The following is a 27,422-nucleotide window of genomic DNA, read 5'->3' as shown; positions in this document are numbered from 1 at the left end:
GGTGCAACTAGGACTCCCTATGTGCGACTAGGTCTACCTCCTATGGCCCCTACATGGAGAAATTTGGCATTCTTCCCAGAATAGGTCGACCAGGGCCCAACCATCAATCCTACCAGGTGCGACTAGGGCTACTCTGGGTTAGTCTCCAGGCCCAAATTCTAGGCCTTCTCGACCAAGGCGCGACTAGATGCCCTCTTGTGCGTGACTTGGTCGACCATTCTAACCCCCTAAAGCTTCAAATTCCAAACTTTCACAGAATAGGTCGACCATCGCGCGACCATCACAACAGTGTGGGGCGACCTGGTCACCTCTGTGTGTTCCACTTGACCATCAATTTCTAGAATAGGTCGACCATCGCGCAAACCATCAATCCTACCAGGTGCGACCTGGTCGACAGCCTACTTTCCACATTAAGTTGGGGGTCAACCAAGGGGTTGACCAGCCCCAATCTGGCGCGACCTGGTCGAGGGTGTTAAAATCAATTTAAACACCCTTTTAACCCACGAAGCCCTAAACCCTAGTTACTTGTTCTCTTCACACCCCTCGTCGCACCATCTTGCCACCCTCGACCCCATCCTTCTCCGGCCACTTCTCGCCGGCCTCTGGTGCTTCTCCCACGTCCGGCGGCCCTCACCGACCATCCTCCTCCATCTCTAACCATGAGCTCCCCCTTGCACGACAAGTTGCCCCTGAAAGTGTGACCTCGTCCCTTCATCTTCTTCCAGTGCGACCTCGTCTCTTCTTCTTCCGGGGGGCTTTGTGACCATGACACGCCGCACCGATGCCCGAGCTACTTTTAAGCAGCCCCAGTCTTCCAGTGCAGCTGCCAAGCAAAAAAGGGTTGAGGAACAACTAGTGAACGAGTCCGCCTTCGATTCGGATAGGAATCCACCGGTTAAGGGCAAGAAAAGGGATCGGGCAGCACAGCGAGAGCAGGAGAGAAAGGGCAAAGGAAAGAGGGCTCAACATATGACCATTAATGATTATGACTTCAAGCCAATGTACACATACAAGCTTGAGGAGACTTAGCCCATCCTAGGAAAAAATGTTGCATTGATGTGCTGGAGAAAAGGAAGTGTGACCGCTACATGACCCCGCCGACTAATTTCTACCATCCGTAGTTGGTTCAGAATCTCTACCCCTCCGGCAAGCCCTATTGCTATGGTTAATCTCGACACCTCCAGTGCGACCGATACGGCCGTTCTTCATCAAGAAGCTGCCACACTAGATGCCACTTCTACGAGAGGGGCTGAGTCACCTGAGAGTCCTCTTGCGCCCGATTTTGCACATCCCACACAGGAGAATTCTCCTTCATCATCCCCGGTTGCGACCACTTAGCATCCTGAGGTGGAGAGTGTCGTCCCTGACCCTCCTACGACTAAGCCTCTAACGACTAGGTTGATTCTTCGGATTAATGTCGCAGAGCATCCACCGATGCCCCTTTATATATCAATGCCGACAACGTCCATCCCCATGCCTATTGCTGCCACCACGGTTACTCCACTGTGCACCCCTGCACCTCCCCTCCACCACTCCATTATGGCAAACCACACCCACTCTACCACCACCTGCCCCTCCTAGCCGCACTGTGAGCGACCTGGTGGCGGAGTCGTCCGATGTTTTTGACGATAGCGAGTCTGAGGATGGCGTGACCATTGATAGTGCGACTATTGATGATTCCGGTGCTTTGGGGATCGGAAATTCTGACAATGAGGCCGGCAGATCTACCGAGGATTAGTTTTTACTGCGCCGTGGCTGTTTTTCTAGCCTTTCATTGTATCTGTGCTATTTTGTATTCAAATGTTGTTATTTGATATCCCCTGCTACTCTATAGTCACACTAGCTGTAGTTTCGCTTTCCATGTATTTCTTATCAGGATGTACTGCCCGACAACTATGCGAGTTTATGGTGACTTCCTTTTTGTCTTTATGCCCCGTGTATCGTTGTTGCTTTACTATATTTAGATTTTTGCTGGGTGCGTTCATGTGCAGATACAGTTGTTTTTCTCTAGTCACTATGCCATGCTTCCATCCCCTGCATTCCAGGTATCTTCTTTCCTTACTTCAGTGGGGACACTAAAGTATTAAGTTGGGGGTTGTCGGGCTAGGAAGGCACTACACGTTGAATATGTCGCATATACAGGACAAATTTTTGAAATTTCAATGAACACCATATGAAGTAACTCATGTTAACACAGCATATTCCTTTACATAGTTTTATATAGCATTCTTGTTACAAATTCATGTTGTATCTGATGTTGTATCTGTTAATGGCTATTGTTCATGCATACTTTCTTGAGGTGTAGTCAGTATTCATTTTTGGGAACTCGATGAGAATTAATTGTGAGTTCATAAGTTTTAATGTCGTTGTATAAGTTTTGGTATTTACATGGTATATTACAAGGCTTAGTCACAAATACACATGATTCGTTTCACTTAGATTTTTTTGTAAGCATTGAGAGAACAATTGTGACAACTATGACACCTTTGTAAGGATATTGTTGAGCCTTTCGTTTTTTTGTGAGAGTTATTTACATGAATTCTGCATTCAAGAAACTCAACCATTCTTCTCAGGATACTCTTTTAATGCTAGCTAGCCTAGAGGTGATGTCCAGTGAAGAGATATAAACCTAAGTCTTGTAGCCTACTCAAGATATGAATATTAAGTCAATCTTAGAGATGAAAATAATTCATGAACTTTCTTTCCAAGTTTATTTATCTACCGGTACCACAAAGAAAATAAAAAGTTGTATTATTTGTACCTGCTAGCCATAAAAAAAATACATAAAATTGATGAGCAAATAAGAAAGAAAAGAAGAAAATGATGAAAAACAATATATAGATGCCTGCTCCAAAAACAAAATGAATAATCAAAAGTTGATGAAAAGAGAATGGCCAAGTTAAGAACACAGCATTCTTGCAAGTATCAAGTTTCTTTGGGTGTTCCGAAGCATATGAATGGATTCATGCATGGTTTATGAATTATTGATCTAGGGTGATCTTGGTAGAATGTAGCGAGTAGGTGAGAAAACACTAGGGTGAAGGACCTGACACCTCGATATTAGGCTGGATTCCATTCTCTTGAGACTAGTTTGCTCCACTTTCTTCATCATTTCTTTGGTGTATGTGAGATATTTGATCTTGCATGTTTTTCCTCACATACGAGAGTAACCCCATCTTCATGAGTGTTTTTGAGAGTATATCGGTGAGGCTAAGTCAAGACAATCGTTCTGTAGGTGTAGGAGGATTAGCCGAGTGAAATGAGTCATTCACTTTACACTTGCCTTGTGATTATGTTTGTTCATGCTAATATTTACATGATGATATTAACTCTGGATATGAATTGTTGATTGATTCTCTAAGGTTTACGATATCTAAATGGCTATATCTTATTGAGGCATGTCTGAGGAATTTTCTTTGAGTTGTCATTATAATGGAGGTATTGGTAGAGGGGCATGTTGGTGATGGTGCTATATGTCTATACGTGGAGGGGTATGTCTGTGTTACTTGCTTGAGCTTGAATGTTATTCACTGGGATAGGTGTTTGTGGGAATCGCCCTGGAAACCCTCACAAGACTATAACTCGTCCACTAGGGTCACCTAGGGGTTTAAAGTCTTATTGCATAAGGTAAATGCAATCATGTTTCCCGCGAAAGAGGAGGTAGTTAGGAATTTATTTCTCTTTTGTAGGTTTTCCTTAGTTTTCTTTGCTTGGGGACTACCAAAGTGTAAGTTGGGGGTTGTGATGTGTTCCTAAATATGTTTACTTAGTCCCCCATTTACCCATGCGATGTTTCTATGAACTCCGTAATTACCACTTATTCTTGTTCGGAGTTACGTGTGGTATATTTGATGTTTCAGGAAATCAAAGTTTAAATCGAAGAGTTACGCAGTGCAAGGAGTGAACAAATTAATTTGGAAGCACAAGGCTCGACCAAGTGCAAGTCACAGTTCGACTAGGTCTCCATGACTTTGATTCAACTGCAGCAGAAATTCTCTAACCGACAATGTGGTGCGACCAAGAAGTCACAAGGGGCAACCAAGTCGAGCTAGATGATTCCAGAGTGCCAATTAACAATAGTTTAACAAAGACCCTCGACCAGGCGCAACCAGGAGGCCTTGGAAGCGACCTGGTCGACGGTGCCATCGACTGAACATGAAGAAACAATTGAAGATCTTCCAAACTGTGTCAACCATGGCGCGCAGTTGTCGTGACGATGGTGCAACGAGCTGCCCTTGGCAAAGGATGCTCGACAATGAAGGTTCCAAGAAAGAGTTCAACCAGGGCACTGAAAGCACAACAAGTTTAGCATGGTCGACCGAGTCGCACCTTGGCAGTGCGATCAGGTTGATGTCGATTGACTTTAGAAATCTGTTTCGCGATTTTGTAGCGGATTGTTTCCTAATTTGAATTTGAGCGCGTGTAAAACCCTAAGGGGTATTAATTTAAACTTCTAGAAGATAATAGGAGGCCTCCAAGTCATGTATTGACTTTTTATTTTTCTTCGGATTGCAAAAGTTTAAAAGTAGTTTTCGTTTGTGCTATGTGAAGATTCTCAATTTGAATGAAAGCAATGTTGACATTATCGTGTATCATCTTGTCTTTGTGTTTGATTGCATGCAAAATGACTAGCTAATTTCCCAAATTCTCCGATTGTGATGAAACCCTAAGTTGGATTCGCAAAGCTAGGGTTTAGTTGATTGTTCATAATAGGGTGTGGTTGCATGATGTTATTTAAACTTTTCTGAATTAACTTTCATAATCAAAGTACTTAGATTAGTGTGGACCAAGTCTAATCTATGTTCATGCAACGGGATTAATAGAAAGGAATTCGTGTTCACTAGATAGGGTATACCCGATTCTCCCGATTGTGCTCCAAACGATTGGTGCGAACCCGAATACGCTATACAACTCGAGCAGATTACTTGTCTTTATTTAAGATTCATCTATGCGTTCGTATTAGGATGAACCGTTGAAGCCCCATTATAAAATAATTGACCGCACTTTAATTATTGCGAATTAACGGCTTAAAGTGGATTCATAGCCGGGGAATTACTCTCCCATAGGAACTTTACATAAAGACTTTGTGTCGTTTGCATATAGTTGAATCAATTAATTTGCGTTCGTAGTTCTAACTAGAAAATCCAACATTCAATATTTTCTTATTGTTTCTAGCATAGTAAATTAGATTGACTTTGGTACACCACTGCATTGAGTCCATAAGGATCGACACTCGACTAACTCACTATTCTACCGAACTTGGGAGTAATTAGGGATTTATAAATTTTATCTTTGATAGTTAAAAACCCAAGTCTTGGCGAAGCTATCAGTGTTCCCCAAGTCATTGTTAGTCACCGAGACTCAAGATTCACCGGCAACTTCTAGACAGAACTTTTCAGAGTCCTCAGTTCACAACTTGAAATCTCTTCAAGTTACCATCGACAGACAGACAGAAAGATGGAGAGATTCAATGGGCTACTGGAAGAATACTTACGTCATTTCGTCAACGACAACCAGAAGAATTGGGTGCAACTACTTGATGCAGCTCAGTTCAATTTCAATGCCCAAAAGCGCTCAACAACCAACAAGAGCCCTTTTGAGCTTGTTATAGGCCAGCAGCCGCTGTTACCTCACACAGTGGATGAGTCGTGAAGAGGAAAGAGTCTCAAGGCATACATCTTCACCATAGAATGGAGACAGAAAGTAGAGATTGCCCAAGCCTACCTGAATAAAGCTTCTAAGGAGATGAAGAAGAGGGCATATCAAGGGAGAAGACCGCAGCACTTAAACGTAGGTGACTTGGTGCTTGTTAAGCTCAATCCTAAACAGATCAGGTCACTATGAGGACGAGATAGGAGACTACTTCGCAAATATGAAAGATCAGTCCCCATCTTAGCCAAAATCGAGAAGTCTTCTTACGGAATCAACCCTCCGATTTGGATGAAAGTGCATCTTGTGTTTCATGTCAGCTGCCTCAAGTCATTCAACGCTGACACCAACGATCTAAGGAAAAGTCAATCAAACAGAACAGAGTTGAAGACAGTGCAACCTAACAGACGCGAAGTTAAAGATATCCTTGCAGACAGAGAGTTCATATCCTCTAGGAAAAAGCGGCGGGAGTTCTTAGTGAAGTGGAAAGACCTTGGTGATGAAGAAATCAGCTGGATTTCTACAAAAGATATGCAACCATTCGAGGACAAAGTTGAAGTGTACCTAGCGTCAAAATCTACGAGGACATCGACCACATAAGTGGGGGAGCGTCACAAGCCTAGCTTGTTCAAGGCATTATGCTTGGCTGTGACTGCTTGTCTCAGTTGGGGATAAGTTTTCATCATGTAAATACTAGTGTAGGTTTATTTTCTACTAGTAGTTTCTCTTTATGCCAAATAAGGCAGTATGACTCCTCGGTCACTTTGATGTTTCCTAGTGACAAAATTAGAATTGCATGTAAAGCTCTTTAAAGGAGGGTGAGTGTTCATAAATCTTGTAAAAATCACTAGCTATTGTCAACATTTTTAGCCTACTTGCCTCTCTCGCTAAACACACAATGTCAACGGAGGTGTTGTTAATGAATTGTGTTGCTTCAATGTTTATTGCTTGTTTGCCATTGCTTTCATAATTTCGTACTGCTTCCATTGATATCTGATTAAATGTTAATGAAAGTGTTTCATGGATGAACCATTGTAAACGATAGGCTAGCTAGTTAAGCAAGAGTGTTTTAGCTAGCTTCGCACGGTCCTTTCACAGAGGTGTGAAAATAGTCGGCTCGTGACACTATGGTATGTACAAGACCGGACCCGGCACAAACTGTCAGTGTGGTGAGCAAGTTCTTTTCGAATCCAGGCTGAGAGCATTGGGATGCAGTCAAGTGGATTCTCATATACTTGAGGGGTACAACAGGCTAAGGCATTATGTTCAGCAGACAACAGAGTGATCCATCAGTGGTAGGTTATGTGGATGTAGACTATGCAAGGGACTTGGACGACAAGAGGTCTACCACAGGATATGTTTTCACCCTTGTCACAGGGCCTATTTGTTAGAGGTCCATGGTTCAGTCACTTGTTGCTTTACCTACTACTGAATCAGAGTACATGGCAATGACTGAGACTACCAAGGAAATGTTGTGGCTTACAAGATTAGTCAAAAAACTAGGTATCCGGCAAGGTGGAGTTCAACTGCACTGTGATAGTCAGAGAGTCAACTATTTGGCGAAGAACCAACTGTATCATGCGAGGACAAAGCACATAGAAGTGCAGTTTCACAAGATCAGGAAACTAGTTGCTTCTAGTGAACTACTACTTGAGAAAATTCACACGACTGAGAATGCAGCAAATATGTTGACAAAGCTTGTTACAGCAGACAAGTTCAAGCATTGCTTCGACTTGATTAACGTCTCCAGGTGCTAGATGAGAGGTTTCCCAGCCTACTGTCTCAGGTGGAGCTACGAGTTATATTTTCATATTTCTCCTAAGGGGTGAATATTCGCCAAGGTGAATATTTTTGGAGTACGTGGCTCATATTGAGTGGAATACATGCTCAAGGGGTAAGAAAATTGAAGCAAGAACAAGTAAGCTTAACTGCAGGAAGAAACCGTCGACAGTTTGGTCAATGGTTTGGTCTCGGGAGATAACCATCGACGGTTTGCCTAAAACCGTCAACTGTTTCAGTCTGCTTACTTTAGTCTCTGCATTAAACCGGCGACGGTTTGCTGAAACCGTTGACGGTCTTGTTCGGCGCTGATTACGGATTTTGAATTGGGAAGATCAGTAGATTGGGGATTTCAAAGGATTTTCCTTCGAGGATTGTTACAGGGGTACGTTAGGAACTTTCTAAGCCTTCTGTACGCATAGGGTTAGCATATAAACAATATTGTAACCCTTGTTTGATAAGATCTTGAAAATTCAGCGGCTTGCTCCCGTGGACATAGGCACATTGGCGAACCCCGTAAATTCTTGTGTCGTGTGTTTTATTGTTTTCCTTTATTATCTTTGTGATTGATTGTTTCCGAAGTGTTCATCGTTGGTTGCTGCATTGCACGATCCGATTCGATTTGTGTTTCCACTGCACATTGGGCTATCCTTGCACAACAAATTGGTAATTGTTTTCTGTTCATGGCAATATGATAGGAGAATTCATCATTCTGGTTTCAAAAATACTTACTAGTTTTTGGAAGGTTGTATGAGTTTTAGGCCCTTCTAAACCTGAGATCATTCCCAAACATTTTAAAGGTGCTGAAATAATCAGATTACTGGTTACAAAAATACTAATTATTTTGTTAAAGGTTGTGAAGATTGTTTTAGGTCTTTCTAAACCTGAGATTATTTCCAAACTTTTTAAAAGTGCTGAAATAATCAGTTACTTATTCTAATATATATATTAGTTTAGAAACAGAATATGCTCTTGTTCTATTTCAAGAAAATGCATAACTAAGTGCGTTGCCCCCTGAAATGCAGCTTTTACTGAATGAATTTTATGATGTTCCAGAAGTTATACCTCCAATTCTCCCTTCAATGTGAGACATTCATCATAGCATTGATCTCTTTCCTAGTTCTCCATGCTCCCCAATAAGGCAGCCTACAGAATGAGTCCAAATGAGCACAAAGAATTGCAGAAGCAAGTAGATGAGCTTATGGGAAAGGGCTTTGTGAAAGAAAGTGAGAGTCCACATGCTGTACTAGCTCTTCTTGTATCAAAGGATGGATCAGAGGCAAATGCGCATAGATAGTAGAGCAAGTCAAAGATCGATCCCAAAGCTAATTCTTCACCAATTTCCAGGTTTTCTGAAGCCACATTGTTTCCAACAAAGGAGTGGAGATGGATCCCAGGCAAGATCGAAATAATTCAGAGCTGGTATATTCCGCAATCACTCCATGACATTAGGAGTTTTAGTGGTCTTGCATTTCTTTATAGTTGTTTTATTAAGGATTTCAGTACCAGCATCGCTCCAAACTAGATGATTGAAAGGAGGCAATTTCTAGCGGACAAATGAAGCTGAGAAGATTTTTGAACACATAAAATAGAAGGTACCAAATGCTCTATCTTTCTCTACTTGACTTTAATCAAGTCTTTGAAGTTGAATGTGATGCTTCTAATGAGGCAATCTGTGCAGTCCTTAGCCAAGGAGGTAAACCAGCTGCTTTTTATATGAAAAGCTTAGTAATTCTCCAAAAATAACATTTTGTTTATGACACAATTTTATGCCATTGTTCTTTGAACCACTGGGGTTGGCAATTGCATCCAAAGCCATTTGTTCCCTTTTCTGATCATGAAGCATTGTAGTTTATCCATACCCAAAACTTAGTAGGCATCATGCACCTTGGCTTGAATTTCTTCAAATTTTCAGCCTTAGAATGTTGTTGCTGATGCTTTGAGCCACAAACATTCCTTGCTAACTACTATGCAAGTGAAAGTTGTGGTTTTGAAGTGCTGAAAGAGATTTGTACAAGCTAGATGGTGATTTCGATAAGACATGGGCAAAATGTGCAAATGGACCTTCTAAGCAATTTATAGTGCTTGACGGCTTTCCGTTTAAGGAGAACTATTTGTGCATTCCACAAGGTTCTTTAAGGGAGACTATTATCTTTGAATTTCATATTGGAAGTCTTGTTGGACATATTGGCAGGGATAAAACACTTGCTCTTTTTCAAGAAAATTACTATTGGCCAAAGATGGAAAAAGATGCCACTAAGTTTATTTCAGCATTGCAGGACATGCCATATAGCCAAACCCAAAGTCAAAACTCAAGATTGTACACTCCATTGCCAATAACTAAAGCTCCATGGGAAGATATCAGTATGGATTTTGCTCTTGGATTGCTCAGACGATTGTGGAAAAGGACGTTCAATCATGGTGATGGTTCATCATTTCTCTAAAATGGAGCATTTTGTCTAGATACTACTAATGTTGGTAATATCTACTTTAGAGATGTCAACCTTCAAGGTATTCCACAAACAATCACTTCAGACTGGGGTTTCTGAGTCATTTCTAACACACGCTTTGGAGAAATCTAGGAACTCATCTTCAATTCAGCACCACTTGCCATCCACAAATTGATGGTCAAGCAGAAGTTGTAAACAAGAATTTAGGAAGTCTTTTGAAGTTTGGTCCAGAAGAATATCAGGGATTGGGATCATCCTCTACCACAAGCTAAATTTTCATGTCACTCAACTAGCCAAAGCATTGGCTGTAGTCCTTTTCAAGTTGTCCATGGACAGAATCCATTGAGTCCTTGGAATTAGTTCCGCTTCCAACTGCTCAAAATTTTAATGCAGAAGCTAAGGAAAGAGCTCAACAAATTCAAAAGTTGCATGAACAGAGTAGGAGAAGATTGCAAAGAAAATTATTAGTACCATGCTCAAGTCAACAAACATCCTAAGTTCACAGAATTCAAAAAAGTTGATATAGTTTGGATTTTTCTTGGAAAGGGAGATTCCTGTGGGGCCAGTATACAGAAAGCTCAAGCCAAGATTTTATGGTCCAATCAAGGTTCATAAGGGAACTGGTGAAAATGCATTTAAAGTTGTTTTGATTATGATAATTCATATACTTCCAATATTGCTAATCTATCTCCTTATTATGGTGATGATCATGGTTTTAAATTGCGGTAGCGGGTAGTGTAACGTAACGGTAACAGGTGTAACGGGAAGCAGGAGTAGCGGATGTTACATAACGGGAAGTGGGTGTAACAGCCGTGAATTTTTTTGAAGCACGCACAACCATGTGCATATAAGCGTACTTGCATGTTTTAAGCTTTTGGTCATTCATAGAAAGGGTTTTAGTGTATTTTGGACCCTTTAGTTGGAGTAACTAAGTTATTTGGTAAGGGCAACGAGTTTACATTTGTTTTAAACCATCATTAATAGAAAATTACGTGGGTGCGCATATTTATACTTCTCATTGTTCTTATCTGTGATAAATTCTTATGTGTGCTAAATGAATTAATAAAATAAAATACATTATACACTCCATTAATCTATTAGACACATAAAACATACGAATAATATAAATATAAAATAGCTAGAAAAGAAAGAAGGTTGAAGTTGAAAACTAAAGAACATAAATATCACATTACTAATATTATTAAAAAAAAAAATTCCTAACAAGTTAGTATTTTGAAATTGTTAATTAATGCTTCTATTGTGAGTATTTAAAGAAAAAGTAAATTTTGTATCATTGTCATCCTTATTATAATCTTTTCCCCCTCTCGCCACTTGGTATATTAAGAATAATATATGAAAGAGAGAGAAAAAGTGAGAAGAAAACGTAAAGAATAAAATTTTTTTTGGTGTAACAGTCCTGTAGCGGTTACGTAACGGTCGCAGTCTGTAACGGCCACTATGGCCGTGATTTTTCTTCCCACCGATTTTGCGGTGTGTAACGGTATCGGTAACCCAAAAAACCTTTACGTAACAGCGTTACGTAACGGTCGCGGCCTTTATTTAAAACCATGGTGATGATAGTACATATGACTCAAGGATTAGTCTTCTTCAACCAGGGGAAACTTAGAGGGATTTTTGAGCTACTGGAATGTAGTTTAATGATGCAAATAAATTCAGTTCTTGAAGTTGAAGACCAAACAGGTTTTTTGCCCAATTTTGAGCTCAATTTTGTGAAAGTTCTAAAGCTAGAAAATATGCACATCACTTTTCAACTTCAAGTTGAAAAAGTGATCTTTTCAGCATATATTAAAAGGAGTTTTTCAAGTATAAATTATGGTCATTTGAATTTAAGAGTGCAGTTTAGGCCGTATGAGTTTGTTTGTGTTCCTTATGTAATAAAACATGTCAACAAGAATATTTTGTGTCTTTTTCAGTTGGAATAAATTATATTTACCTGGAAAACCTGAAGCAACATTTTCCTATTCTTGGAGGGCTGTTCTAATTCTATAAAACATCCAAAGCCATGCATTAAAAAATAGAGTGTTCTTGAATTTTTCCGTGTTTTCGTTCAGTGAATCTCCTTTGTGAGTGGTGGACTTCATCTTTTAAGCTATGTATCTCTAAAGTAATGAGCTATCCTGTCTTTAGAGTTGTGAGTTTTCTTTCTTCTATATCTCTTTGGTGGGTTCCATTGAGTAGTGAGCAAAGCTGCCTGTTTTGTGTGTATGTGTTTTCTGCTAGTTCCTCATTTCTAATAACCCAGTGTCAATGAAATTCATAAATCAGTAAAATATTAGTTTGCATGCAAATATAGCTAATTTAGACATAGAAGCTGAATAAATGCTGAAGCTAATATTCAGGTTCAATTTCGCATAAAATTTTAATAGTAAGCATTCATGTGGTTCTTGTAATAATCCTCATCTACAATTTCTTTAAAAAAAAAAAAAATGCATTAAGGGAGAATTTCATTTTTCTTCTTGAATCAAAAAATTTTTTATTCTAATGAAACTTTGTTCCATAGTCAATTTTTCAAAAAATTTCACTAAAATTTCAAGATCTTGATAAATTTCAGATGATTCATGAAAAATTCAAAGGACATTTTCTAAGACGGAAATTGGCTGCCATTTCAATTTTGGGGATGGTGGAATGCATAAATTTTGACAATAGTTTTGATAATTTTGCAGAAATTTAAGATCATGAGTACAATGAATTGGCAACCTGTGTTGTTGAGTGGCAATTTCACTCAATCAAAATTTCAACAATTTAACATATTTTCTTATGTTATGTCAATCTGTGTCTTCAAAAATTACTTTAATATCCAAAAAATTCAGTTTTATTGATAAAGTCATTGTGTACACAATGTAATAGAAATATCTCTAAAATTTCTTTAAATTTTTTTTGGGGGGAGGGGGAAGAGAGAGAGAGCATCTGAACCATTTTTCAACCTTCACATTGAGAATAGGATTGCTCTTTAAGTATTAGAGTGAGTTTTAGAATATATTTATTAAGAAAAATAATAATTGATTTTGATCATACGCATATTTGTCATTGTATCAAAAAACAATTAATAATCATATCTTTCAATCACTACAAACATTTTCAGCTTTGGGGATATAACTAAACAGGTTGCTAGTTTTTGGTTTTTAGTTTGCTTCTAGTTTCTCTTTTCAATTTTTATCAGTCTAGACATTGATACCAAACACCCCACAATTACTCTGGTGTAAGGTTCCATTGTCCAGTACTTTGTGCATATGCAATGGAAGCTCACCAATCCCCAGCTTACGCCCTAAAAAAAATTTATAAACACCTCAAGATAGTTCGGTGGTGTTTATATAAGTTTTTTTAGCAGGAGACAAACCTCGGGATCAGTGTTGAAATCTCTGACAGATCTATCTCTTGAAGCCAGAGTCATTGTGCCATCAAGTCTCCTGTACTGTATACAAGACTGATTCAAAGAAATCTCAACTAAATCCAGCATGCTAGTCCACTGGGAGAAAACAATAGCCTTTTCTGGTCCTTCACTCAGGGAGGCTGAATCCTCCATCATGCGTTTGGCCGCACTAGTGCCTGAAGACGGGGAATTTCCATTGCATCCAGTAGAACAACACGGTTCCGAAACTGAAGTTTTTGATTTGCAATGCAATTGCAGAATCTTGATAACAGCCCTAATTTTAGAAGAACTATACCCATCCTCCAGAACTAGAGAACTCTCCAGCTGAGAAGAATTTAAGGAATTACTGTCAAGAGCATCAGAAAGACAACTTCTTAGAGTAGCTCCAGAAAATACGACATCATCCCCCAGTTGTTCTTTACATTCAGGTGCTGGACACATATTCTCATCACCCGTCAAATATTCAGATACACACTGATAGCAAAACACATGACCACACATAGTAACAACAGCATCCTCTGGCGGGTCCTGTAAGGTGCCAGATAGAGGAAGAATTAGATAGAACTTTTGTGTGATAGCCTTTTGCTTCATTTTGATAGTCAGACACTACTTTTTTTACAAGGACAATTCCCAAGTGGAAGAAGTATCCTTAATCTACCTGGACAAAACACAAATCTGACCCAGAACATAAATGGATTCACCATGGAAAAACTGCTGAGCCAATTAATAACATTCAATAAAAAATTTTACATTTTCTACGCAACAAAAAAAAATAAAAATAAAAAACAAGCAAAAAAAAAAAAAGAAAACAAAATTCTGGAAAAAGGAGAAAAAAAGCTTGGCAAAGCACTTTTCACAATTTCTAAAAAACAAGATTTCCAATAATCTTCAAGAAAAAAAAAAAAAAGGGTAAAACACAGACAAGCTCTCCAAAACAAAAACAGGCGACAGAAAAGTAGCTGAAAAAGTCATGTCCTTAGAAATAGTCATAATATTCATTTTTAAAATGAAAATCAATTCCCATAAAATTTTGAATCCCAAACTAAACAAGCTCTGAATTATATATCATCAGAAGATGAAACATGTAAAGAAATATGAAAAAATCAGTAGTTTGATTACACCAGAAACAACAACAGTTCTTCATGTGTTAGCTATCGGACAATTCCTACCAGGGGGTTGCGTCCCTTCCCAGGAATATTAGAAACAATAAAATTAAAATGTAACTTTTTCTCTTTCAAAAGATCAAAGTGTAAATATTTTCAACAATGTCATGATATACAAACTATATAGCATGAGCTTAACTAAAACATGTCAGGACTCTGGAATTGCAGGAAACGTGGTCTTCAGATGACCATGTCAATGTGGACACTCTAGTAAAGGTCAGCCCAGAGCAAAATGCTCCCACCTATAACAAGCCTAGGGAAGTCGGGTATAGGCAGCCTTAAATCTCATCCCTAGAAAGACTGATCACACTAAATACTTAAAGACGCCTGACTGAGTCTAGGAAAACAAATTGTAAAACATCAACCAGACATGCACACAAACTAAAAACTAATACTTCATGCCGATGCATTAGATCTAGGAACAAGCTAAAACAACAAAATATAACCTTGAATCGTCTATCTACAGGATCCATGTTGAAATCAATCCACGCTGAGACCAACATATCACATGACAAGACCATTAACCCAATTTTGATACAAAGTTAACACATAATTGTCAACAGGATAATTGTGGCTGAGAATTATTAAGGGTCCATTAGTTGTGGAAAACATTTTCTATTTTCCATTTTCAGTTTCTAAATAATTATAAAAATTTCAGTTTACTTTTTAGTTTTCCAAGATAGTACTACAGAAATCCATAAATGTTTTCAGGACAACCATTGCATAACTCATACAAGCACTCAATCCACATGATATATTTCTATGAGCAGGAAGTACAGCCATAGTTTACATCCCTAAGATGCTATCAAACATATTCATTCCATTAACTGACCTCAGATCCCAACAAAAAAGTAACATCCCCAGAAAACAATTAAAATATTTATCCATGGATGAGCTTACAAGTACATCGAGCAATTTATGAGGGAAATGAAGTAACAAATTGTCAGCATTCAATGGAAAATATAATATAACATCATTCCAAGATGAAACGAATGGCTTGAGAGAAAATCTCACACTGCACACACGACAGATGGCCAAGGATGTCTCCAAAAGATCCAATAAATTGATCACCATATCTTTAGGGAGTCTCTTTGCCATCTCTATGGAATACTTTCCAACAGATTCAGAATTAAATCCTTTAACAAGAAGCGGATGGTCACAAGCCTGGCGAAGGCGCAAAAGCATCAATAGAATATTTGCATAATTCTGGTTTACTGTGCCAGCAGCAGCATACGCCTGCAAGATAAATTTACAAATCTTAGTAATATTACAGCTTACAAAAGTAACCAACAGACCAATGTTTTAAAAGGTGAAGGTGTAAAGCGAGGCGTTTTAACCCTCAAAAGGGGAGGCATAAGCCTTAAGGCGTTAAGGCGTAAGCCTTTTGAGAATTTGTTTTTTAAGAAAAAAAAATTTGTTAAATAAATTATATATATTTAAAATAAAGTAAAAATTAAGAAAATCACAAATATAATGTATAAAAGAAAAACTAGATGTACTTTGTAAAATACTTGTTGGCCATTCGAAAATTGCTAACTTGAATACATAACATAAATCATGACAAGATATAGCTATACCATTACAAAGTTCAAACTATTTTCATGAGTAACATACAAGTCCAGTTATTTTGGAAAGGTTGAGGTTCAAGAGTTTTAGAAATAAAATCATATTATGACATTCCTTTTTATACAAACATGTAGTTAAAATTTTCTAACCAATTCTAACTTGAGAATCACACACCCAAAATGCGTAAGCCTCAACTAAAAGGCGCAAAAGTCTTGCTTTATGTATAAATGCGTAAGCCTTAACATGTAATGCATTAGACTTCTGGAATTTGGTATTTTAGATTGAGCCTCAAAGCGTTTTAAGCATGCCTTGCCTTGAGGCAAGGCTCAAGGCGAGCCTCGATTGAGCCTTTTAAAACACTGCAACAGACCTTGATTAAGTCGGTAAGAGACGCAAAAATAATTATCCCCAGAAGATGCTGAAATTCATTTAAAGAATGACAGCTAGATCACCATGCTAACTAAATCTAATGCCATTTACGTCATCATCAGGACATGGAATGATACACTAAGCAACCATCACATTGTTTGCAACAGTATGCTGAGGGGCATCACTAAAGAATTACTCTCTTCCCAATTTACAGATAGCAAATTACCTCTATTTTTATCATTTTTCATGCATATCAACTGATCTTGAGAATGGCTTGCAAGCATCCCATGTTCAGAAGTTCGATAATAAATTTATTGTCTCATAATTTGTAAAATAGCCAGTGAATAAAGTTAGGAAGTGAAGAAAAAAAATAATACATTACAAGATCAGAAACACATTACAAAAATTTCCTCATTCTATAACAATGACAACAACAAAAGAAGTCTTTTAGGGATTCAAGATAAAGGAACTTTGTATAATTGATTGGACAACTGGAAGGGGTTGCAAGGCAGCTCACTATTAAAGCAAGGAGATAATTTAGATAACAGAGAGGACCATGGCAGGAAACTTAAAGAATACATGATTAATTGGTACCATTCATGGAGGTGCAATGTGGGTGCTAACACCTTCTCCACGTACTACCTGACCATACTCTATTACACAAACCAAAACTCTTACTGCTTTTTTTCTGAATCTAGATTCAACATAGTAATTTATTGAAGTAGGTAGTTAATACATGACTAACCCAAACATAGGAAAAAAAAAAATTGATTAGTCACAACTCCATTGAACTTTAGAGAGAGGAGAAAGCCTAATTTTTCAAATTAGAAATCCTGAAGAAATCCTTCAACAAAGAATGAAAGACCCAATTTAGAAAATCTAAAAATTAATACAAAACAGCAAACAAATCCCACTGAACATCCTCAGAAGACAAACCCTTAAAACAGCCAGTAGCAACAGCCCATATTGACGCCAAATATTGATCTTATTCCAAATCAAGACCACAAAAGTCTTCTTCCCCTTGAATATATGAGTGTTCCTTCCTTTTCATTCATACACCCACAACACAGCATACAGCCCACATCTCCAAAGGCCTGACTTATCTTCACTCCTGAACCCTGAAAAAGAAATGGCCAACACATCCTCCGCTGACCATGGACAAATAAAGCCATCTTTCCCCAATAAAACCAAATAGGCTATTCCAAATCCTCTAGGAGAACAAACAATGTAAAAATAAATGAAAAGCAGATTCAGAACTGTCAAAAAAAAAAACAGAACACACATCCTGGAATAAAGCCATAAAAGGCCCACAAATTGTTGGTGTTAACTCTACCAACAACGACCCACCAAATAAAAGCTTTCATTTTAAAGGGAATTCTGACCTTCCAAGTACTATGATTAGAAAGAAAAGACAAGCTCTTTCAGACCAAAAACTCATAAGAGAGATTTACAAGAGAAATCCCTTGAAGATTCCAACAATCACTTCTCACATCCTCCCTATTGGAACATGGTTTTAAATAACGGCCGTTACGTAGCGTAATGGCCGATACGTAACGGAAATCGGAGGCCCCGAAACCGATACGGGCCGATAAGGCGGTTCGGAAAAAATTCACGGCCGTAACGGCCATTACGGAGACGTAACGGCCGATACCCAACGTTACACGTCGCAGATTCGCTGAAGGCTTTCTGCTGCAAGCAGCAGGCAGCAGCGCTGCTTTCCCCCTCTCCCCAATCCCCACACCCATCTGCCATTCAAAGGGTAAAATGAAAAGTTACAAACTGACCTTGAAAATTTGTTGGCTGAAGCAATAAGAAGGCTTCGAAGCCTGAGAGTGAGCACACCGAGCAGATCTACTCATCTTCGCACTTCGCAGCCTTCCAGGACTCAGGAATTGCAAACTTGCAGTTGCAGCAGCTTGGTGAGTCACCGGCGACAGGTCTGCAGCAGCTCCGCCGCCCCTGCGAGTCGCCGATAGCCCGTCGGCGCCTTCCCCCGCCAATCGTCGCAGTCACCACCAGCCAGCCTCTCGATTTCAACTTCAGAGCTTGGAGTCATCGCTGCTTTGTGCTTCGCAGCCTTCGCTCCTTCGAGACTCCTCCGAGTTCCCTCGAATCCCTCCCCTCTCTCGATCTGACTCGACTCCCAGCCCCAGCGTATGAGACACTCTAACACTCAACACTCAACACCCACAACACTTATCATTATGTTATTTTTTTTTAAATTATATTTTGTTGTAAAATAGGTTTGTTAATTGAATTAAAAAAATAATAATTTAATAGAGTAAAAAATTAGAAATCATTAATAATTATGTAAAATAAAATTTTATTAATTTATAAATATTTTAATTGTATTATATTTTAAAAAATTAGAAATCATTAATAATTATATAAAATAAAATTTTCTTAATTTATAAATATTTTAATTGTATTATATTTTTTGCAAGATAATTATGAAAATTAATTCCATGACATAGCAAGCAATTATTAATAGTATATAATTAATATTTTTTAAGGTTATAAAATAATTAATATTTACCAATAATAATTGAAGCCTTTTTAATAATAATATTTGAATATCCTATTATCCACTACTGCATTCACCATCTAAACAAAGCATTAAAATAATGTATGTACACAAGACATCCATGTGATGGCATTTAATATCATCTAGGCTTAATTGAGCTCTATTTTTCACCATTCTTAAAGAATTCCAAGGAATACTCTGCACAATTATTATAATATTTAGTCTTAGGATTTGCCAAACTTATAGAAATAAAATTAATTCGTGGCACCAATTGGCTAACATACTATTTATGTCAACAGGACAAAGTGGTCATTTTGATAAAGAAGATATCATATTCACTCCCATCTATTGAAAAAATATTAAATAATATTCATATTATAAAAGAAAAAAAAATTAAATAACATCTGTCACCCATTTTATGTTACATGTGTATCTACTTGCCATTTCTTGAGTAGGGTGACCCTGTTTATTAATATTTTTTAAGTTTTAAAACATCATTTTGACCTTAAATTTAAAATTAGGTAAAATAAATGTTTACATCTATTTTTTGTTTTTAGTTATCAAATAAAGTAAAAATTGATAACTTAATAAAAAAAATTAACTAATAGTTAATACATTAATAAATCTACTTTTTACTAATTACTACTGGAATTTGTAGGAAAATTTAATTTTAATCCATATACTGAGAAAATGCTTAAAAAATTAAATAGTCAATTTGTAATGTATGGATCTCTATTTGTGATGCTGTGATGTATATGAAAGTAGAGCAAAAATCTTTTTCACCTTTAAAATTACAATGTTAATTTCTTATAGTTATAAATGAAAATAAAATTAAGCTATAAAAAATAATGAAAATATCTTTTTAAAGATAAAGAAATATATTTTTTTTGTAATAAAATATCTAATATTTTATAATTTTGTTTATTTAAATATAAAAATAATAAACATTACTCATTATTTTTAATCAAATATTATACTTTATTTTTACGTAATAAGTATTTAAAATTAGGACTATTTAGTACTTATTATTTAATATTTACTAAATTACTAATTATATTATTCCTGTCATTGTAGGAAGGTTGTAACTTTGTATTTTCTTTATGTTTTGTGTAGAGATCATCAAATTAAGTCTATCAATATGTCACGTGATAGAGGAAATGAAAACTTACCTAGTGAGGATATTGGATGGCATTTAGGTACTGCGGTGGACGGTAATAGACATGCTATTATGTGTAAGTTATGTGGGAAGATAATCAAAGGGGGCATTACACGCTTGAAACAACACTTGGCACATAAAAAGGGTCAAGTAGCTGGATGCTCAAATGTGACCACACAAGTAAGAGAACAAATGATGTAACATCTACAACAGTATGCTGAGAAAAAAAGAGATAAACAAAAAAAGCAAGAAGAAGCAGAAGCCCAAATTAGAGGAGATTTTGAGAATTTGAGCGATGAAGAAGACTTGGAAGAAGAAAGTATGAGATTTGCTCGACAAGAAAGCATGCGATCACAACAACAATGGGAAGAGAGACAAAGATTTCAAGCAAAAACAACTGGAAGGGGTAATATTTATGAAGAGGGAGGTGGCTCTGGCAGTGGTGCTACCAGTGGTTTCAATAGAGCAGGAGCTCGATCTTATAGTGGTCGAGAAGCTGGAGGTAGTAGACAATAATGGATCAATCCTGATGCCCCTGAAGCTAGACTAAAGGCAATGGATCCTATTTTAGAAAGAAGCAAGAGTGCGAAACAACCAAAAATCAACACAAAGTTACTGAAAGGTTTAAGAAGTAAATTAGGAAAAGCGGTTGAAAAATTCCTAATTTATAATCGGATTCCGGCGAATGTAGCTGACTCTCCATTTATGCAGCCTATGCTTGATATTGCTGCAGAAGTTGGAAAGGGGGTGAAGGATCCATCACCCTATGAGATATCTGAAATTTATTTGAAGCAAGAGTACCAAGAAATGAAAAATTATATAGCTTCTTTTACTGGAATTTGGAAGGAGAGAGGTGTAACACTTATGTGTGATGGTTGGTCAGGACCAACTAGAAAACACATTATAAACTTTTTAGTTTATTGCGATAGAGGCACCGTGTTTCATAAATCAGTTGATGCCTCTGATGTGCCAAGCAGAACAGCTGAATATTATTTCAGGTAATTTTCTAATTTTAATTGTATATGCAAATAGTATTATGGACTTGCATGTTTTTAATTAAATAATAGTAATTATTGAATTATAATTTCATTTCAGATTAATGGACGAGGTGGTTGAAAAAATTGGACAGGGGAATGTTGTCCAAGTAGTGACTGATAATGACGCTGCAATGAAAGCAGGAGGAAAATTATTAATGCAGAAGAGGCCCAATCTCTATTGGACAGCATGTGCAGCTCATTGCATAGACCTTATTCTTGAAGATATTGGCAAGAAAAGTAACATGAAGAAGGTCTTAGAAGATGCAAGAACAATAACCTCATTTATTTACAACCACACATGGACAATGAATTTCATGAAAAAATTCACAAATAATAGAGAGTTACTTCGCCCTGCCATCACTCGATTTGCCACAAATTTCATTACTTTAGAGACTATTGTCAAGCATAAACAAGCACTAAGGGAAATGTTTACATCTGATGCTTGGAAAAACTTAAGGTTTGGAATGGCAAAATCAAGCCCAGCATATGATTCAAAGAAAATTATCTTAGGTAAAAAGTTTTGGCAAAAGGCCTCTGATATAATTAAAGTGCAAGAACCCTTGGTGAAAGTTCTTAAATTGGTTGATGGTGATGAAAAACCAACCATGGGCTTCATATACGAGGCAATTGATAGGGCGAAGTTGGCCATTCAAAAATATTGCCGGTTTTACAAAGACTATTGGAAAATTATTGACAACCGGTGGAGTTTTCAGTTAAACCAAGTTTTGCACGCTGTTGGTAAGTGTAAATCAAATACAATTTCTTACTATTTTAACTTTTAAATTACGCATAGTTGCATTAGAAAACTATTGATTAATATGTTTCTAAATTTAATTGTAGGGTATTTTTTGAACCCATAATTTCTTTATGGTGCCCCACCCTCTCCTGAAGTTGCTAGAGAAGTCATGGATGGAGTTAAAAAAGTGATAACCAAGTTGGTACCCGATATAGATACTCAAATTCGGGCTATTAATCAAGTAAGTATTGGTTCCATTAAATTGAATAATGAATTGTTCTAGTATTCTGTAATACTTTCAAGAATAATTATTAATACATCTAATTAATTAATTATATTTCACAATCATCCTTTTTTAGTTGTTGCTATATCAAGATAGGCAGGAGACTTTTGGAACCCCGTTGGCTCAAAGGGCAGTGAAACAAACAAATCCTAGTAAATATGGCTATATAGCTAAATAATGGAGAATGACTCTATTTTCTCTCTTTGTGTTCAAATTTGACTTTTGAAATACGCTATACTAACATAAAACTCTTTTTAATTATTCATGCAGCTGAATGGTGGATTCATTATGGATTGTGTGCTCCTGAGCTCCAAAGAATAGCAATTAGAGTTCTTAGCCAGACCACATCAGCTTCGAACTGTAAGCGTAATTGGAGCACCTTTAGCCTCATCCATATGAAAACAAGAAATAGATTAAAGTACATGAGACTACAAAAACTTGTTTTCGTACATTAGAACATGAGGTTAAAGTTAAGACGTACAATGAGAAGAAGCCAACGAGAAATTGAAGAGGGTTTCAATCCTATCAATTTGGACTACATTTTCGAAAAAGATGATCCTTTAAGTCAATGGTTAGAAAGAGAGACACCACTACTCGAGGGTCAGGACAATTCAAATTGGTTAAACGAAGAGGTTGGTGGTACTACAGAAGAAGATGATCAACCACCAATAAACGCGCATGATAATTCAAGTTCAAGCCCTGAACGTACACAAAGTGATGACAATCTTGGTTTGAGCCCACCAAGTGATGATGATGGTAATAGTGGTGCTGGAGCTAGGGTTGGGGGGGTGGCAGTGGTGGTGGTGGAGGCGGCGGTGTAGAATATAATTATGGATATGATACAGGGACATCATTTGGAAGGGATATATATCCTTCTGATCCTTATGGACTACATGACATACCTGAAAATTATGACTTGGGTATTCCTCCAAGGAACCAATCTTCACAACCCAGGAGAAGGAGTGTTCGTGGTGACCCTAGCGATTCTACTGAAGATTCATATGGTGTGGTTCGTAGTTTTGGCGACTTTGGTTTAGATGGTTCATCATCACAATCATATGGATCTCATCCAGCATATCGACATCATGCATCTCGTGACTCACATTTTTATCCCAGTGGATCAGAAATCTCAGGATCTAGTGAGTCTTCTTCTACACACTACCCAGAGCCAGCCCCTGGCCCAACTTATAGACATTATTCAGGAGAATTTTCATCACCAGTACATTTTCAAGAGCAACAACAAAATGACGCAAACTTGGGTTCATTCAACCATGTATTTCCACAAGGATGGGGAGATAATTTCCCATCCCAATCTCAAGATACAGATGCAAATTATGAAGACCCTCCACGTCATTCTTTTTGGTGGTGACATGTGTTATTTTATAAATTTGTAATATTGTATTCATGTATTTTCAACTATTTATTGATATTTGATATTAATCACTTTTTAAATTCATGTATGTGTAATGTGTATATTGAGTATTAAGTCTATTGAGTATTGATTCATTTTTAGTAACTTTATGACTTTAATTAATTGATTCTTACATTTTTATATCTTTTTACTCATTAAAGTAATGTAAACTATAAAAAAATATGCTTTTTTCTGTAAATAGCGCACTAAAATTAATATAAAAATCATAATGTCTATTAAAAAGCATTTGTAGGTTGAATGAAAGCCTTCAAAATTCATTAAAAATCATGTATTAATGGATTTCATGCTTATTTTTTAATTTTGGCATGGTTGTGCATGCATGAAAAAAATTCACGACCGTTACGCCCACTTCCCGTTACGTAACACCCGCGTCTCCCGCGACCGTTTCGTGACGTTACCCGCAACCGCGATTTCGAACCATGATTGGAAGGATAACAACCCTCAAAGATACTCAACAAAGACGCAAGTTCCGCCACCTCTCTATCATCCAGAGCTCTACGGGAATGGGAATCTCCAGAAAAATTCTCCCCATTAGAAGTCAAAAAAGAAGAAACAGCCCCATTATGTAATGATGAAAGTTGTTACAAATGAAGAAAAAACATGAAAAGAGTTGAATCTCCCACCCAAGAATCTTCCAGATATGAATGTGAAGCCCATTACCCACCCATATTTGGTCTTAGAAATAAAATGTGGATAAAGCAGAGATATACATTTACAAAGACCCTCAAAAGAACATCTAAACCCCACCCTAGTATCTCACCTATTTTTTTGTAAGCAAAATTTACATTTAATAATTTTATGCCAAAGGTAGTTCTCATCTAAGGGAGTGTTTGGTTCACGACATCTTTCACAATTCCTAGGAATGTGATGCCCATGGCATCTTATTCCAACATTTGTTTGAGCATGAAAATCTGAAGCGTAGACAATGTTCACATTCCTAGGAATGAAAGGATTCACAAAATATGAGCATCCTATTCTCACCCTCCCCTTGGGTAAATTTCATAGGAATCTCATTCCCATAGAAATCCTACTTTTCGCACCAAATTGCCCACACTATTTTGGCAGGTTGACAACAATGTGTCTATAATATAATATTATCACATTCTACAACTATATTTAAAAATAATAAATTATTAATAAAATGAAAATAATATTTTTCTTGTGTTGTAATAGTATAATATAATGGTTAATATCTAGACACTATATTGCCCTCAATTATTTTGATTAATTGATTATTTAGCTATTGAATTTTTTAAATTTATGATATTTCAAAATTTTGGGATAGTGAATTAGTAAGTACATATTCTTAGTAGGTTTTTGTGTTGAAATATAATATTTCTTGGGTACACACATGTCAAGGATATAATGAATCTTGAAATGCTTGCCAAGATTTCCATGTTGAACCAAACATTGACATGGGAGTCTTGTATACATAACTAAAAAAAATATCCCATAAAGTAGCTATCCCATTCCTAGGAATGGAATAGGGAATGTCATTTTGTGGGAATAATTTTTAATGTCATAAACTAAAAGCCCCCTAAGGAAAATCTCCTTAACAATTTAGTCATCAAGGCAATGTCTTTGAACATTGAATTGCCAAGACCCAACCCCCTTCATGTTCTAACCTACACACCACCTCCCACCTAACCAAATGATGCTTCTTCTCTCCTACACTAAACAAATAAATTCTCTCTAAACACCTATCCAACCACACTATAATTTTAAAAAAGGACAAAAACTAAAGGGAAATTCTAGAAAGACAACTGAATAAGAGTAACACGGCCACCAATAGAAAAAAGAGCACCCTTCCATCCATATTAATACCCATCGACCTGGATTACAACCCAAAGGAACCCCTAAATATGACAGTTGCCAATCTAAAGTCGCACACCCACTAAAGAAGCCAACTCCAAAAATATATCAACACCCATATTAATAGCAGCAATTCCATTCTTCCCTAAATTAATTTTTAATCCTATAACACACTCAAAAAGCCATCAAACAGTAAGCACATTTAGAAAAACTCCTTATGATCCTCTAATAAAAAGAGGATGTCATCAACAAATTGAATATGAGACACTATAACCCTCTCACCACCCACCACAATAACTCTCAAAAACCCTCTTAGCAACAGCTATATCTATAATTCTACTAAAACAATCAACTACCAAGACAAATTAGAATGGGGATAATGGATCTCCTTGCCTAATACCCTTAAGTCTTAAACCATGATTTAGACTCCCCACTAATAATAATAAAAAACAGTTGACAAATTACCCCTCATTTCAAGTCCGGATAAATTCAAAACATTTCCTCTTGAAAACCTTATCTAAAACCTTACAAATAACTCGAACATAAGCCTTCCCAGAGTCCAATTTGAACACAATGACACTCCCTTTTCACTTTCTCACATCCCCCAGAACCTCATTAGCCACTAAAGTAGCATCCACAATCTGCCTATAACCCACAAATGCACTTTGTGGATGAGAAAAATCAAATATCCTATCACCAAACTCAGCTTATTTGTAAGACCTTTGTCGTCTTATAAGCACTGGTAACCGAACTAATTAGCCAAAAATCAGCAACATTAATAGATATATTTTTCTTAGGCACCAAAGTAATGCAAGTCAAGTTAATACTCAGAAAAAAAATCGCCATAAATATTCATTAAATCCACTCTAACCACATCCCAATAATCCTACAAAAATCCATACTAAGACCATTAGGACCCGGTGCCTTATCTCAATCCATCCCAAACACTGCCTGCCTATCCTCACTTCCTCAAAAGGTTTCTCCAACCAAGACAGCATATTCATAGCATAGTATTAAAAATCAGCACACAACAGCAGTTACGGATGTTACGTAATAGTATCGGTGGCTTCCAAGACCATTACGGGGCGGTATCTCGGAGATACATTGATTCACAATGGCTGTTACGGACTGTTATAGTACCGTAACGGCCATTGGAACGTTACAGTCCGTTACAGTGCCAGACTGGCTGTGAATGACTAAAATAAGTTTTCCAGTCTTTTTTTTTTTTTTTTTTTTTTTTGCAATTTCCCTTTTCTTTTCCCTTTATTGAAGCTTAGAAACTCAGTTTTAAGTTTGTTTATTATTTGGTATTTTTTTCATAAGAAGAAAAATCATTTTTTGGGTTTATTTTCCTTGATATTTAGTATGCATTTTTTAAATAACTAAACTAAAATAAACCCAACTTTTTTATCTCATTGAATTACATATGTTCGTATTCCAAGTTCTTTCAATTTTATTTTACTTTTTTTCCTTTTTTTCCATTCACCTAGTTTTTTTTCTTTTTTTCATTCACCTAGTTTGGAGACTGAAATAGGTTCTACTGTATGCATTTTTGTTCTTGTTTAACATATGAACATTCTATATTTTACCTTTTGGATAACAAAAATTCCATTGAAGACTAAAAGAGTGCAAAAGATGGCATTCTTTATTTCATATTTCTTTATATTGATGAATTTTACTTATAATCAATAAAGTAATAACAAGTGGCAAATGAATGCTTCTGCTCGCCAGCAACTAAAACAACCAAGATGACTTCCAATGTTTGTAGCATATGTTACATTTAAATTGATTAAAATTTACTAAGCTTTAGTATGTCAGATTCTAGTATTAAAACATGTGAATCTATATGTTTTCAAGAATTTTGCTAATGCAAAAAATGAATTCACAACTGCCCGTTACGTAACGTCTGCAATGGCTGTGACCATCACACAGTGACCATTACCATTAATCAGACCACTACCGTTATTTAAAATCATGATTCATAGAAATGGAACTCCACTCAACCTCTCTATCATAGGCCTACTCTCAACTTCTCTGAAAACAGATCAGCATAAAAATCAGTACACTCCCCTGTA

The 27,422-nt window shown here is 36.9% G+C and overlaps 1 protein-coding gene across 7 annotated transcripts in view; it reads right to left on the bottom strand.

Moving 5' to 3' along the window:
• LOC131154194 (helicase-like transcription factor CHR28) overlaps positions 1-27,422 on the bottom strand; it is a 140,512-nt gene that overhangs the window by 55,546 nt on the left and 57,544 nt on the right. For 6 of the 7 annotated variants that reach the window (XM_058106793.1, XM_058106794.1, XM_058106795.1 and 3 more), the window contains 2 exons: positions 15,447-15,668; positions 13,237-13,797 (listed from right to left, as the gene is read on the bottom strand). In XM_058106793.1, coding sequence (XP_057962776.1) covers positions 13,237-13,797; positions 15,447-15,668 — 783 coding nt within the window. The remainder of the gene's footprint in view (positions 1-13,236; positions 13,798-15,446; positions 15,669-27,422) is intronic. The other variant, XM_058106799.1, reaches the window with a different exon arrangement.

Source organism: Malania oleifera, chromosome 4 (assembly GCF_029873635.1).
Source record: "Malania oleifera isolate guangnan ecotype guangnan chromosome 4, ASM2987363v1, whole genome shotgun sequence".
Taxonomy (NCBI): Eukaryota; Viridiplantae; Streptophyta; class Magnoliopsida; order Santalales; family Ximeniaceae; genus Malania; species Malania oleifera.
The sequence above is the reverse complement of the archived record's forward strand: the minus strand, read 5'-3'. Positions and strand labels throughout refer to the sequence as shown.